Genomic DNA, 16,889 nt, shown 5'->3' on the forward strand with positions numbered 1-16,889 from the left:
CAGCTTTAGAAAGTCCACCTGGGCAGAGGATAATAAATTGATTCCTTGAGGGGGGGTTTAGGATACCTCTAAAAGTGATAAAGAGTCCAATGTAGATGCCTGACATGGCATCACACAAGGTCATTGACAGATCTGAGTGCTTACTGAGGCCCAGTTGCCAGACCATTTCTTAGTGACAACAGGGAATATCTGGTGGCTTGGCCTATGTGGATCTTCAATGCCAGTGCTTGATTATCAACATTGCATTGTGCCAGTCCTCCAGTGGCGAAGGGTGGTATAGCAATGAAGACCATATAAAGACCAACTCTGGGAAAGCCTTTTAAAGTTCAGCTTTAGAAAGTCCACCTGGGCAGAAGTTCAGCTTTAGAAAGTCCACCTTCAACATTGCATTGTGCCAGTCCTCCGGTGGCGAAGGGTGGAAGGCAGATTGGGTTAAAAGGTTGGGGTAATTATCGTATGAATTACCCTTGGTCTATTTGGGAATTTAAGGTGTGATATCCATTGATACTGGAAGGCAGTTGTAGCTAGCTGGCAAAGGCTGAACTTTTTAGAACACCGTTGGTACCATGGTGGCACTTGCTGGAAGTTGTAAGGAAACATCTAAAGCTTTATAGGGCAGTGGAGATTTGATTGTGGTGAAGCCAGGTTGTCAGAACTGTGGTATGAATTAGTCTGCTCAGATCTGTAATAACTGGTGAAGCAGCAGACTGGCACAGTCATTGCACCATGTTTGTTGATGGCTGCACAAAGGAAAGTGAAGATAGCATGTCCAGCCATCAGAGGAAACGCCACAGCTTATAGAGCTAGCAATGGAAATGAGTTGTCACAGACATTGGTTGATGAAGTTGGAGGTGGCACAGTGCTGTTTTATGTCAATCAGGACAGTGAAGGGCGGATGACAAAGATACCCAGGCAGAACCTTTCATAACCCAATAAAGTTACTGGGTATTGGTAGCACTTGCTGGAAGCTGCCAGGAGACATCTGAGGCTTGGTAAGGCAGTGGAGGTTGGATTATGGTGATGCCAGGTTTTCAGACCGGTTTATTAGAGTTGTAGCAGGAGTTCATCTGCTCAGACCTTAAATAACCGAGGGGTCAGGGGACTGGCACAATCATTGCAGCAAGACAGGTGAGGATGTCCATCTACCAGTGGCCATGCCTTAGCTTATAACGCTTGGGGTGGCAAGTCAATGGCAACAAGTTGGCATGAAGAGCTCAGTTGAAGTTGGCACAGAGAGATCTTTGGATGAAGTTGTTGATGGCAATAAGCTGCCACAGTGTGGAAATCAGTGGATAAAGTTGGCAGACAGTGGAGATCAGTGGATGAAGTTGGCACAAAGTGGAGTTCGGTGGATGAAGATGGCACATTGGAGAGATTGGTGAATGAAGTTGGCTCAAAGTGGAGATTGGTGGATGAAGATGGCACAGAGGGGAAATCGGTGGATGAAGCTGGCACAGTGCTGAGATCAGTGGATTAAATTGGCACAGATGGGAGATAAGTGGATTAAATTGGCACAGATGGGAGATCAGTGGATGAAGCTGGCACATATTAGTTATTAGAGATCGGTGGATGCAGTTGGTACAGATTGGACATCGGTGGAACAAGTTAGCACAGATGGGAGATCGGTGGATGAAGTTGGCACAGAGATCAGTGAAGTTGGCACAGATGGGAGATCATGGATGAAGTTGGCACACATTGGAGTTTGGTGAAGTTGGCACAGAGATTAGTGGATGAAGTTGGCACCCAGTGGAGATCGGTGGATGAAGTTGGCACAAAATGGAGATCAGTGGATGAAGCTGGCACAGGTGGAAGATCGGTGGATGAAGTTAGCACAGGTAAAAAATCGGGGGATGAAATTGGTACAGACGGAAGATGGGTCGATGAAGTTGGCACAGGTGGAAGGTCTGGGGATGAAGTTGGCACAGGTGGAAGAAGTTGGCACAGGTGGAAGATTGGTGGATGAAGTTGGCACAGGTGGAAGGTCTGGGGATGAAGTTGGCACAGGTGGAAGGTCTGGGGATGAAGTTGGCACAGGTGGAAGATTGATGGATGAAGTTGGCACAGGTGGAATGTCAGGGGATGAAGTTGGCACAGGTGGAAGGTCTGGGGATGAAGTTGGCACAGGTGGAAGATTGGTGGATGAAGTTGGCACAGGTGGAAGATTGATGGATGAAGTTGGCACAGGTGGAATGTCAGGGGATGAAGTTGGCACAGGTGGAAGATTGGTGGATGAAGTTGGCACAGGTGGAAGATTGGTGGATGAAGTTGGCACAGGTGGAAGGTCTGGGGATGAAGTTGGCACAGGTGGAAGATTGATGGATGAAGTTGGCACAGGTGGAATGTCAGGGGATGAAGTTGGCACAGGTGGAAGGTCTGGGGATGAAGTTGGCACAGGTGGAAGATTGGTGGATGAAGTTGGCACAGGTGGAAGATTGATGGATGAAGTTGGCACAGGTGGAAGATTGATGGATGAAGTTGGCACAGGTGGAAGATTGGTGGATGAAGTTGGCACAGGTGGAATGTCAGGGGATGAAGTTGGCACAGGTGGAAGATTGATGGATGAAGTTGGCACAGGTGGAAGATTGGTGGATGAAGTTGGCACAGGTGGAATGTCAGGGGATGAAGTTGGCACAGGTGGAAGATTGATGGATGAAGTTGGCACAGGTGGAAGATTGATGGATGAAGTTGGCACAGGTGGAAGATTGATGGATGAAGTTGGCACAGGTGGAAGATTGGTGGATGAAGTTGGCACAGGTGGAAGGTCTGGGGATGAAGTTGGCACAGGTGGAAGATTGATGGATGAAGTTGGCACAGGTGGAAGATTGATGGATGAAGTTGGCACAGATAGTAAATCAGCGGATAAAGTTGTCACAGTGTTCATTCAGCCAGCAGGGCTCGGAAGCCGTAGACTGGCATCTGAGGACAGACCTCCATCATGGCTGGCACCATTCCTCTGTAGTGCATCTCCTGCTCCCAGTACGGTAATGGCGGCATCTCCCCTTGGAACCCCCCGGGGGACGGATAGGGGCTATTGGAGGGCCCCGGTAGGAGGATCGGGGCCCCGGGCCCCCAGTGGTTCCCGATGAACGGGCAGTGCCCGGGTTGCATGCAGCACTGTGGCGGCTCCGGGTATCGGAAGGCGGTCAGGGGGTCTCCGCTCCGGGGCTGCCTCAGCCGCCGCCTCCTCCGGTAGTTGCCCCGCTCGAACATATTGTGGAAGGCGGGGTCCAGCGCCCACAGGCTGCCCTTGTGCCCGGGCTGTCGGGGCAGGCGGACGAAGCACTGGTTGAGGCTGAGGTTGTGGCGGATGCTGTTCTGCCAGCCCTTCTTCTCCAACCGGGAGTAATACGGGAACCGGCGCTCGATGGCTTCATAGATCCCGCTCAGCGTCAGCCGCTTCTCCGGGCTTTCCTCCAGCACCATACTGATCAGAGCCACATAGGAGTAGGGCGGCTTCTCCATGGATACAGCGCTCTCCCTCCGGATCTCCTCCGCCCGCTCAGCCATCGTTCTCTCCGGTGATAACGGTACTCAATGCACATGGACCACAGGAACGCCCACTGCTACCTGTCTCCGCCCCCACTACCACCAGACACGCCTATTGCTGTATGGCTCCACTACCACAGGACACGCCCAGTAACCGCCCACTGCCTTTCTGCTCTGTTCGGATAAACGCCCAATTACTCCCTAAACTCCGCCCCCGGGCTGTCAGTTATACTGTAAATGTAAACAAAAAGCATGCTGGATCCTGAAGCTCCGCCCACTTGGTGTCAGACAGAGGTCAGCAGTACTGTGCTATCTGGTGGCCTGGCTCTGACCCTGCAACAATGTATCTAAGCAGAGGGACCGGGGAAAGAGGAAACCAAATGCTGAGAACAGAATTCAACCATCGCTCCACTCTTCAGCCATTGTTATAGATCTGCACCAGTATACAGATTTACCACCTCGTGGCCAGTCTACAGGAAAAATATACTTTTATTTGTGCTAGAAAATGATTTAGAACCCCCAAACATTTTATGTATTTTTTTTTTTTTATAGCAGAGACCCTAGAGAATAAAATGGTGAGCACTGCAATTTTTATGTCACAAAGTATTTGCACAGCGTTTTTTTCAAATGCTTTTTTGGAAGAAGAAAAAAACCATGAATAATAATAATAATAATAAAAAAAAAAACACAAATTAAAAAAAACACGAATATAAAAAAAAACATGAATCAAAAAAAAAAAACACAAATAAAAAAAAACACGAATTAAAAAAAAAAAACACGAATTAAAAAAAAAAAAAACACGAAAAAAAAAAAAACCACCACCAATATAAAAAACACAAATTAAATAAAAAATGAATGAAAAACCGCAAACAAATAAAAAAAACGAAACAAATAAAAAAACGAACAAATAAAAAAACGAATAAAAAAAACAAACAAATAAAAAAACTAACAAATAAAAAAAGCAACGAACAAAAAAAGAATAAAACATGAACAAATAAAAAAAAAGCACAAATAAAAAAAGCACAAATAAAAAAAAAAGCACAAATAAAAAAAAAACCACGAATAAAAAACAAATAAAAAACACAAATTTAAAAAACACAAATTAAAAAAACCAAAAAAAAACGGAATATAAAAAAAAAACCCCACAAATTAAAAAAACAAAACTGCGAATTAAAAAAATAAATAAAACATGAATTAAAAAAAAAAAATAGTAACCTAAGCCCAATTTTTTTTGTACAATGCAAAAGATGTTAAACCATGTAAATCAGGCATGTCCAACCTGCGGCCCGAGGGCCGCATGCGGCCCAGAACCGCAGGCAATGCGGCCCACTGCCCCCTGACAATTTATTTTTTGCAGGGGAGCAAGGAAGTCGGGTCGGGGGCACGGCCACAGCAGCTTCCAACTATTGGTAGACAGAGGCTGCCTTGGAGGGAGGGGGGGGGGGGGGGGCGAGCATGTGCAATGTTTCTGACTCCTACCATCATGACAACTTCAAATCACTGAAGTGGTCATGGTGGTTAGAGAGTTCCTTTAATATCTCCCAGAAGAAGTCAACCTCTGTATACTGATTCCATTTAATTTGATCATCCTCTAGTTGTGTTAAATTAGTGCAGGGGGCGCAGCAGTGCAGGAAGGGCGGGGCGGCATTTTATTACTTATATACCTTAACTATAGTATATATTTTATATGCGGCCCGAGAAAATTTCTCTACACTCAATGTGGCCCAGAGAAGCCAAAAGTTTGGACACCTATGATGTAAATAGATACCCAACATGTCATTCTTTAAAATTGCATCTGCCTGTGGAATGGTGGCAAACTACAGTGCTTAACCACTTGCCAACCGCCCGCCCCATATATATACTGCGGCAGGCAGGCTGGCAGGCTTGGCTGCTCAAATCGCCGTACCTGAACAGCACTCCGCGCTCCCACCCCCACTAGGCAGCGTGGATGTCGATCTACAGGAGCGCCGGATGCAATTGCCACCAGACACCGGCGATCGCTCCCCGCTGAGAGAACAACGATAAACTGTTGTAAACACAGCTGACCGTTCTTTTTTCCTGGAATGATCACAGAGCGCCTGTGAACCTTCTATATAGGATCGCAGGTCTCTATGGTCATTTCACAAGTCCCATCCCCCATGCAGTTAGAAAATATACCCTTGGCTCCCAACCCTTTGATCACCCCCAGGTTAACCCCTTCCTTGCCAGTGTCATTATTACAGTAACAGTGCATATTTTTAGCACTGATTACTGTAGTAATGTCACTGGTCCCCCCAAAAGTGTCACAAATGTCAGTTAGAGGCCTGATCTGTCCGCTGCAATGTCGCAGTCCCGCTAAATGTCGCTGATCGCCGCCATTACTAGTAAAAAAAAAAAAAAAAAAAAAGATGACAAATCTTTCCCCTAGGTTGGTAACCGTGATAAATTTTGCGCAAACCAATCAAAATACGCTTATTGGAATTTTTTTTACCAAAAATATGTAGCGGAATACAAATTGGCCTAAAGCCCCGTTCACATAGGGGCGATCCGACTTCGGGAGGCGACCTCCGAGGTCGCGGTGCGAGCAGCGCGCCGCGACCTCGGACCGGCCGCCACAGACTTAATAACATTGAAGTCTATGGCGGTCGCCTCCGGGTCGCCCCAAAGAAGCTCCGGACCCTTTTTCTAAGTCGGAGCGACTTGTGTCGCTCCTATTAGAACGGGTCCATAGCTTCTGTATGGGAGGCGTCCTGTGAGGCGACCAGGTCGCCTCACAGGTCGCCTTAGTGTGAACGGGGACTAAAAAGATGAATATTGATTTTTACTTTTTTTTTTTTTGTAAGAATGTTATTTAGCAGAATGTGAAAAATATTGTTTTTTTTTTTCCGCTTATAGCGCAAAAAAATAAAAACTCACACAGGTGATCAAATACCACCAAAAGAAAGCTCTATTTGTGGGGAAAAAAAGGACATTTTATTTGGGTACAGCGTCGCACGTCTGCGCAATTGTCCGTTAAAGTAACGCAGTGCTGAATCGCAAAAAATGGCCTGGTCATTAAGGGGACAAATCCTTCCGGTCCAGAACTGGTTAAAAATCTCCATAGACGATGCTTTAAACACCTTTACAAGTTACATGTTTAGAGTTACACAGGTGGTCAGGTGCGAGAATTATTGCGCTTGCTCTGAGGGTCCTGACAATACCTCACGTGTTGTGCAATCTCTGAGTAACGTATGCATTTGCATGTAAGCATGGTGGGATGGGGACGCTTTAAATGTATTATTTTTTTTACACTTTTTTTGTAATAACTTTATTGCTATCACAAGAAATGAACAACATCCCTTGTGACAGCATGGCCTGTGACAGGTCCTCCTAATGGAGAGATTTGTGGTCCCCCATGCAGCCGATCAGCCTGAGATCGGTCTAATTGGCTGCTTCTCTGGCCGCTGGTGGCTAGGTAAACAAAAGGGCGGAACCAGAAGTGATGAAAATTCGTCGCTCCTGGGTTACAGGGAAAGGGGAACAACGTCAGTTCCTCTCTCTCTCTCTGTCCCAGGCAGCCATCGCCGCAGGCTGCATCAGTTCAGGCCTCTGCGATTGGACCGGAGAACCCAGGGGAGGGCTGGGACCCCTTCTGCCACCCGCAGAAGTGATCGAGTGGCTAATTACCCACTCAGATCACTTCTGCATCGTAGACAATCACTAGCTGCAACAAATGATACTGGGATGATGCCTGTAGGTGAAAGCATCAACCCCAGGGGCGTAACTACAGGGGTTGCAATTGCAACCGGGCCCCTTGCTCCAGGGGGCCTGTATGGCTCCCCTGTACAACTGGATAGGAGGGGCGGCGGGGGCAGCATGTAGAGAAATCACTGTCCTCCTTTTTCTTCCTATAGCTGCAGGAGGAAAAGGGAGGAGATTGGTACCTCTGTATGCTGCCCCCGCCACTCCTCCTATCCAGTTCACTTGTCTTCTGCTGTCTCTTGGCCCCTGTGTGCTCCCTTGGTCCCCCTCCCTACTGTGCTGCCCCCCCCCCCCCCCACCGGCTGCTGCAGGGGATGTGTCACAATAGAGAACCAGGAAGGAGTCGGTAAATATGTAATTTACCAGCTCCTCCCTTTTCTGAATGGACAGAATCGTACTCAGTGACATTGTAAAAAAATAAAATAAAATGATAAAAAATAATACAATTAAAATACCAAAAAATAAAAACTACTGACACCAGTGGGTGAACTTCTAGGATCGCAAAGGTCACACTTGCGACCGGGCCCTGGCATTCCACCACTGTGGGGGAGGCCCCAAGATGGCAGGAAGGGAGCCCACTGCAGAACTTGTGAAAGGGTCCCGCTGCGGGACCATGATAAAGGGCCCCGCAATGCCCCAGGATCAGTGGGAAGAGCCCCAGGCTTGAAGGGAAAGGGTCCGGGGGGGCTCTTCATGGTTTCTTGCACCGTAAGGTTCTAGTTACGCTTCTGATCAACCCAGTATAACCACTGAATCTCAAGGACGTACGGGTACCTCCATTGGGGGGAAGTGGTTAAAAAAAATAAAAAGGCAAAAAAAATTGGATTTATGTACTTACCGTAAAATTTGACGGACACAACGCTTCATAAATCATAACTGCTGGGTTATATTGCCTCCTCCGGGAGTAGGACTAGGCAGAACAAAAAAAAAAAAAACACTTGGCTCATCCCCAGCTGGTATATAACCCCCCTCTCTGCTCTAGGTAATCAGTTTGGTAGCAAGCAGTGTTAGAAGTATCAGAACTCCATAGTGGGGTGGGTGCTGTGTCCGTCGGAACGCAGAGAAATGGATTTTACAGTAAGTATAAAAATCCCATTTTCTTTTTCGTTCATTGACGGACACAGAGCTCCATAAGTGCCAGTTCACAGTAATGCAATCACAGACATTGCATTTGATTCAGAGCGCACTGCTCCTAAAATCACATGCGATGTCTGTGCGGTGCGAATTCAGCCATACAGTTTGTATGGCTGAATTCGCACCGCAATCGCAGTGAACACGCACGGGACCCTTTTTTTGGTCCGCAGCAGAATCGGATCGCATGGTGGTTCACACCAGTCTGATCCGATTCCTGTGCGAATTGTCAGATCGCACTGCGATATGCAATCTGATCTGGGGGTGTCGTTAACTTTGAATTGACACCCCCAGCATATCGCATATGGCAGTGTGAACTGCCTGTGCTGCGGATGCCATGCGGGAACACGCAGTAGATTCGCAGTGTGCCCGCATCGCACTAATGTGAACCTGGACTAAATCATAACTACTGGGATGCCCAAAGCAGTGGCAAAAGAAAAACAAGGGGTGGGGAAAATAACCCAGGGCTAAACATAAGAGCCCTTAACCAGGACACGGGAACCCCATCTGAAGAAAAAAAAAAAAAAAACTGGATTTACCATAAAATCCTTTTCTCTGATGTTCATTGACGGACACAGCTCCATATCTTCTTGACCCTTGGGTTTATGCTGCCCCCTACAGGGGTAGGCCACTAGGCAGAAAAAAGTTTGACTACACCCATAGGGCAGTCCCATAGGGGTATACATCCACTTTCTGCTATAGGTCTTCAGTTTTGTAACTTGCAGTGTAAGGCTCCATGTACACGGGACGCTGTAAATGGCCGTTTAGGAGCAGTTGGGCGTTTTTTTCAGAAGCCCCTGAACCCATCTACATGTTATCTTATCTGTCCATGTACACTGGGTCGTTTACAGTCATTTGCAGGCAGTTGAGTTCAGGGACGTTTTTTGGAACGCAATTAATTGCGTTCGAACGTGTGTTTCCCGGCGTTTCAAACGCAGAAACGCGGCCGAACATGACCAAACGTGATGAACGTACGTTCAGCCACGTTATACGTTTTTTTTCTTCCATTCAAAATCAATGGTTCCCTATGGGAGCCTATTGATTTGAATGGAAGTCGCACCGCAAGTCGGATCAGGATGCTACGACTTGCACTGTGAGAATCTTGAGGGGGAACTCCACGCCAAAAATGGGAAAAAAACTGCGTGGGGGTCCCCCCCCCTGGACCATACCAGGCCACATGCCCTCAACATGGGGGGGGGTTGGTGCTTTGGGGCAAGGGGAGCTCTGCACCCCCCCACCCCAAAGCACCTTGCCCCCATGTTGATGAGGACAAGGACCTCATCCCCACAACCCTGGCCGGTGGTTGTGGGGGTCTGTGGGCAGAGGGCTCATCGGAATCTGGAAGCCCCCTTTAACAAGGAGGCCCCCCAGATCCCGGACCCCCTCCCTATGTGAATGGGTATGGGGTACACTGTACCTCTACCCATTCACCCCATAAAGGACAGTGTATGGAAATAATGACAGGAGACGTTTTGGAAACTTTATTAAAAATCTTCATCCGGACTTCTCCGCTTCGGTCTTCTCCCTCTCCGCTCTTCTTGTCTTCTGCTCTTTTGCTGTCCAATCTTCTGCTCTTTTGCCCTCGGCTCTTCTTCTTCCTCCGGTCCTCCTCAGACGATGTCTCCGGTGATTATGCTGGTCTCCTTAGCTTGTTATATAGCCATTGTGGGCATGGCCGCCCGGTGATGTCATCGGGAGACCCCACCCCCTCATGTCACAGATGACATCAAAAGCGTATTTTGATTGGCTTGCGCAAAAGTTATTGCGTTTACTAACTAAGGGAAAGATTTCTGTCATTTTTATTGTTTTTATTTTAACGAGTAATGGCGGCGATCTGCAATTTTTTTTGCGGGACTACGACATTGCGGCGGACAGGTCGGACCCTTGACTGACATTTTTGACACTTTTGGGGGTACCAGTGACATTACTACAGTAATCAGTGCTATACATATGCACTGTTACTGTAAAAATGACACTGGGAGGGAAGGGGTTAACTTATTGGAGAGGGAGGGTTTAAGTGTGTCCCTAGGGGCGTGATTCTAACTGTGATTGGATGTGGCTGTGTGTGTAACAGCAGAGATCAACGGTCCTACATAGCAGGACCGTATGATGATCTCTGCTGTTACACAAGGGAGAATGGCAGGCGGCTTTGTTTACATTAGCCGCCTGCCTTTCTCCCGCTGTATCCGCCGATCGCGAGTGACCGGCGGACATCGGGTCCGCTGGTCACAAGCACGGGCTGCTTAGGGATCGAGTTGGGGGCGGGCCCCGGTGGCGCGCGCTCTCCCCCTATTGGCTCACAGGCTAGTGACGTACCGGTACGTCACTTTGCCTGTGAGGGGCTGACCGCCACCGTATATAGTCGTGCGGGGGTCAGCAAGTGGTTAAATTAATTTGTTTTTTTTTAATGATTTATTTTTACACATACAATTTTTTACTTTTTAATTTTATTTTTTTTTGCTCACTTTTATTCCTATTACAAGGAATGTAAACATCCCTTGTAATAGGAATAGTGCATGACAGGTCCTCTTTATAGAGAGATCTGGGGTCAATAAGACCTCAGATCTCTCCTACAGGCTGAAAAGCCTGAAATAAAAAAAAAAAAAAACACAATCGCTGCTATGCAACCGAGATCACGGCAGTATTAACAACTACCAAGCAGGGCGTGACATCATAATCTCACGCCCGGGCCCGAGAGTCAGAGTGCCAGGGACCATCTTTTCCTTGGTATGTTCTATGGTGTACTTCTGTCGCCGGCGGATTCCTTCTCCGGCTCGCCGATCGCAAGGTATGAACGATCAAGTGGCTGAACAGCCGCTATGATTGTTCTTATGGTGCAGGGAATCGCCGGCTAAAAAAAAAAATATCTGAATGATAGCTGCAGCTGCAGGCATCAGATATCCCTGCTTGAAGCCAAGGATGTCACATGACGTCCAGCGGTAAGGAAGTGGTTAAGCTGCAACTGCCATGGTGGTGCACATGTGATCATTAATGACCCCAGCCATTTGATGGTTTGACAGCTTGGTTGAGGACGCGAAGCAAATGTGGCAGTTAGCAATTCCAGGAATGTAAGGGTTTTTTGAAACCGTTAAATCGATGGGTTTAGTTCCACTTTATGATTTCCTGCTGTTCAGGGGCTCTGGGCTTCAGCAAAATGGCAGCCTCCAACAAGAACAAACAGGAACAATGCAGGAGGCAGTTTACTAATTTTGGTAGCATATTTATTAATGTGGAATGTACAGGTGCATCTCATAAAATTATATAATCAAAAAGTTCATTTATTTTAGAAGATTAAAAGTGAAACTCATATTTTGTATAAATGCGTTACACACAGTGATATATTCCAAGCATTTCTATCTTCATTTTGATGAAGATGGCTTACAGCTAGTAAAAACCCAAAATTCAGTATCTCAGAAAATTAGAATATTACATAAGACTGATAAAAAAAATGGTTTTAAATTTACCGTAAAATCCATTTCTCTGATTGTTCATTGATGGACAGCTCCTGATCTTCATAACCATTTGGTTATACTGCCCCCTACAGGAGTAGGACACTAGGCAGAAAGAATCTGGCTACACCTATGGGCAGTCCCAGAGGGTATACTCCCTCTCCCTGCTATAGGTACTCAAGTTTTGGTACAAGCAGTCTCAGAAGAATTACAACTCCACAGAGGGGTGGGTGCGGTGTCAGTCAATGAACATCAGAGAAATGGATTTTACGGTAAGTCAAAAATCCCATTTTCTCTTTCGTTCATTGACGGACACAGCTCCTGATCTTCATAACTATTGGGAAGTTCCAAAGCAGTGTTAAACATGAGGGGTGGGAACAGCAAAAAAGTTCCCAAGGCTAAACAGTAGCCAACCAGGCAACAGGAGCTCAACCAAAAAAAACTGGAGCTCATCTGAAAAACACAATACACCCTCAAAGAGGATCAATTCCTCTTAACAGCAGCCTGAAAAACCTTTCAGCCAAAAGAAGCATCCGCAGATGCCAACACATCCACTTTATAGAACTTTGCAAAAGTGTGCACCAACGACCAGGTGGCCGCCTTGCAAACCTGCGTCACTGACGCCTAATGACCGGAGGCCCAGGAGGCACTGAGTGTCCGAGTAGAGTGTGCCTTGACAGGGAAAGGAGGAACTTGACCTATGATGGAATAGGCCTGAATCACCTTCTGTCTGATCCATCTGGAAATGGTCGCAGAGGACCTTTCCGAGGCCCATCCGTGAGCACAAATAGTGTGTCTGATTTCCTAAAAGACTCTGTAGCAGGTACATCCTAATTGCCCGGACCACATTCAAGGCATGGAAGGCAATTTCCTTCGGATGTTTCGGCTTGGGACAAAGGGAAGGCAACACTATGTCTACATTCAAATGAAAATCAGAGACAACCTTTGGGAAGAACGACAGACAGAACCACCTTATCTCTGTGATTTACCAAGTAAGGTGAACGTCAGGATAACGCCGCCAGTTCGGACACCCTGCGTGCAGAGGTGAAAGCCACCAAATTTGCTACCTTCTGAAACCGCATAAGGTAGGCAATCTCCTGAAAATTCTCAAAAGACGGCTTCTGGAGGACGGAAAGCACCAAATTTGAGGTTCTAAGGAGGCAATGGGGACCACTAGAGGAACCAAATGTAGGACACCCAGAAAAAAGGTACACGCCAGGGAGTGTGTGGCCAAGGGTCATTGGAAGAAGACCGCCAAAGCAGACACCTGGCCCTTGATGGTACTTGAGGCCAATTTCTGTTCAACCCTCCATTGAAGCAAGGTCAAAATCCGAGCCACGAGAAGGAGCAAGGATGAACCCCCAAGAGACTCACCACGCAATGTACGTCTTCCACGGATGATGGTAGACCTTCCTAGAAGTAGATTTCCTAACTTTTAACAGCGTTGGAATCAGCAACTCAGATAAACCTATATCCATCAGCACCTGGCGTTCAACAGCCAAGCCGTCAAAGCCAGCGACTGTAAAGCAGGATGGAAGATTGGTCCTTGGGACAGCAGATCCTCCCCGAATGGAAGCTTCCAAGTAACGTCGGTGACCAGCTGCACCAGATCAGCGTTCCAAGCCCGGCGAGGCCAGTCCAGAGCTACCAAGATGACCGGAATCCCTTCTGCCTCAATCTTGCGTAGGAGTCTTGGCAGAAGCGTTAGAGGAGGGAAGGAGTAAATTGGACGAAACTGACCCCACAGGGCCACCAGCACGTCACATACCACTGCACCTTTCTGTTGAGTCGAGACACCAACAGAACCACATCGGGGATACCCCACCGGAGGGGCGCAAGGCATGAGGGAGCGGTTCTCACTCCAGGTCACGGCATAAAAGCTTAGCCCACTTGGTCAGAGTTCGTGACACCAGGCCAATGGTGAATACCAGCCTCAGCGCCGAACCAACCAGAGTATACATATTGTGGGCCACAGCCTCTGCCTTCCTGTCAGCTGGATCCTTAATGGCTGGAATTCAGGGTTGCCTTGTTCAACCTGGAAACTGTAGGGTCCACCCCCCTTGGAACAATCCACTTCCTAATAAGGAACTCCTCATAGGGGTAAAGCCTAGTAAATTGCTTAGGGACCCAAAGGGATGCTTTGGTCGCCCCCACTCTTGAGCGACAATTCTGTTAAATTAGGCGGGGAAAGAAAACACCTTCACTGCTCTGGATGGCTTGCGAGTGCCAAAGTGAACCTGTGCCTCCAGCGCAGCTGCGCCCTCCATCTTCAAGGTCTCACGCACAGATACAATCAGTGCTTCTACCAGCACCTTTTTGTGCACGGTTGCAGATGTGGAGGAATCATCCTCACTATCTGAGGGTTCCAGGCATGTGGTCGCAGACCCAGCAGGGTGACCCATGCTGGTGGCAGCCAAATCAGATTCCGGATCTCATGAGACAGATGAGGCAGGGGAAGGCGGGGGGCGCTTTTTGCTAGCCCGTTGGCAGAAAACCACCTCCACCCGGAACACAAATGACTCCAGGACCGCCGTCAGTGCATCGATGGATGGTTGAGACCCAGAGGGCCCCACAGCCTTAGAGAGGGGGTCAGGTGGGGAGATGTGCTCCAAAGACTTCATGAGTCACCCCATAAAAAGTGTAAAACACTGCAAAGGGACAACCCCCACCATGCTGGCAGCACCACCCATTCGCCAGGCACAAGCACTAAGTAAACCTCAGCAGAGGGAGAGAACCCCACCAGAATCACCACCCAGCAGAAACAGGCACCTGCAGCTACCAGGATAATCTGCACTCCATGTGCGGCGATCAGAAAGTGAAAAGATCCAGGAGTCCGCACCAGGGGATGGGGCGGGGGCTCCCACCGCCAAAAACGCCGCCCATAGGGTTCCACTGTCATGGTTGCCGCTATTTTCAATGGCAAACCACCGCAAAATGGCGCCCGGACTACACAAACATAGCCGCCGTGCATAGGAATACTAAGGGTACAGAAAAATAGTGGCACCATGAGGCTCCCAGGGACCAAAGAGGGATCACTAGTCTTCAAGGACAGACCCAGGCAGGATGGGGGCCCTGGCAGGAGCCCCCACCAGGTACAACCCCCCCCGCACAGCTGGTCATCCATCCGCCAGTGGCGCACCCCCCGGCCCCCGTCACCAGCACAGCGCCCTGCCTCTAGCCCAGGAGGTGGACCAGACCACCCACACAGCCCCAGAATAAGTAGAAGGGGTAGGATGAGGGACGGTTAAAAAAAGGGGGGTGCCTGACAGGAAGGAGGGGAACCCGGGGGTCCGACCGTCTCAAGGAAGGGCCCACGTCCACCCCAAGACCCTGAAGGGGGAGAGGGGGGGACAGCTACTCACCATACCAAGAACCAGGCGGGCACCATTCCAGACATCAAAAGGGGGGGCTGTTGGCCAGGAGGAACGCTGTGCCTCGGGTACAGACGCGGCTTTATGCGACCTCGCGAGGCGTTCAACTCGCAGGCCAGCCCCGTCCAGTGGGGCTATGTCACGGCCGACCTAGCACGGAGCTGAGGTCTGCACGGGTGACCACTGGATCTAGATTATCCAGCCTGTTGCTCAGTCCAGCAGTTGATTGTAGATCTCACAGGAAAACCCAGGAGAAAAAATTTCTATCTAAAAAAAATTTGCCAGGACTAGAGATCCCAGCAAGGAACTAGGTCCTTACGCCTAACTAGGCAGAACAAAATAAAAAACTACGTATAGCAGGGAGAGGGAGTATACCCCCTGGGACTGCCCATAGGTGTAGCCAGATTATTTTTCTGCAGGGTGTCTTACTCCTGTAGGGGGCATTACAACCCAATGGTTATGAAGATCTGGAGCTGTGTGTCAATGAACAAAAGAGAAAGGATTTTTTGATACAGAAAATTTGGCTAAAGCCCCGTACACACGTACCGATCGTCGGCCGACGATCGGCCGTCTTTTGTCCCCGGGCTGTCGGTGTCTGTTGAAAAGTGCAAAGACAGCACATGAATTTTGTCCGCCGACTACAGCCGACTGCAGAAGTGATGTCATGTAATGGTTAACTTTCCGTATGTTTTTTCTTCTCTGAGCATGCCCAGTCTTGCAAATCTGCGGTCTGTCGGCCGAATTCTGTACTGACTGGCGAACAATCGGCCGCTCTGGTGTCGGCATACAAAAATTTTAATGCTTGCAAGACAGATTCTTTTCGGCCGAATGTGCGCTGACGGCTGTCGGAGGCATCATACTAACAAGCCGACAATCGGCAGATCGGTCGTTGGCCGAAGCTTTTCGGCCGATGATCGGTACGTGTGTACGGGGCTTTACTGAAAAGTCTGTCCATGTACAGTATAGAATGCACTCAGTACTTGGTCGGAGCTCCTTTTGCATGAATTATTTTTCAATGTGGCGTGGCATAGAGGCGATCAGCTTGTGGCACTGCTGAGGTGTTATGGAAGCCCAGGTTGCTTTGATAGTGGCCTTCAGCTCATCTGCATTGTTGGGTCTGGTGTTTCTCATGTTCCTCTTGACAATATCCCACAGATTCTCTATGGGGTTTAGGTCAGGCGAGTTTGCTGGCCAATCAAGCACAGTGATACCATGATCGTTATGTAATATTCTAATTTTCTGAGATACTGAATTTTGGGTTGTCACTAGCTGTAAACCACAATCAAAATTAATGAAGAAAAATGCCTAAAATATATAACTCTGTGTAACGCATCTATATAAAATATAAGAGTTCCACTTTTTGAATAGAATTACAGAAATAAATGATAAACTTTTTGATAATATTCTAATTTTATGAGATGCACCTTTATGTTCCACTCCTAAAGAACTTTTTTTTTTTTTTTTATCAAGTTAGTCAAAGTAAGTTTCGAGTTAATCGAGTAAGATTCCGCTTTAAAGGCTCTCTCTGCCTGTATAGGAAGACTAGAAAGGGAGGGGGAGGGGGGGGGGATTCCATAGAACAAGGGCTTGTTCAACTTTACATTAAAGCAGTATTAAACCCAAATGCAAACATTAACAGTACTATATTGCAGCTTACCAAATCTTAGATGAGATTGCTGCATTTGTTTTTTTTTCCGCTTTTGTCACCTGGTGATCCATCCAGTAAGTTTGT

The 16,889-nt window shown here is 47.9% G+C and overlaps 1 protein-coding gene across 1 annotated transcript; it reads right to left on the reverse strand.

Annotated features, from left to right (window-relative positions):
• Positions 1-2,877: 2,877 nt before the first annotated feature.
• Positions 2,878-3,507, reverse strand: LOC309568656 (forkhead box protein L2-like; the record flags this gene model as incomplete). Its single annotated transcript, XM_082274390.1, has 1 exon — positions 2,878-3,507. The coding sequence occupies one exon, from the start codon at positions 3,505-3,507 to the stop codon at positions 2,878-2,880; it is 630 nt and encodes a 209-aa protein (XP_082130516.1).
• Between the last annotated feature and the right edge of the window lie 13,382 nt (positions 3,508-16,889).

Source organism: Pelophylax lessonae, assembly GCF_965119305.1.
Source record: "Pelophylax lessonae genome assembly, chromosome: 12".
In the NCBI taxonomy this organism is placed as follows: Eukaryota; Metazoa; Chordata; class Amphibia; order Anura; family Ranidae; genus Pelophylax; species Pelophylax lessonae.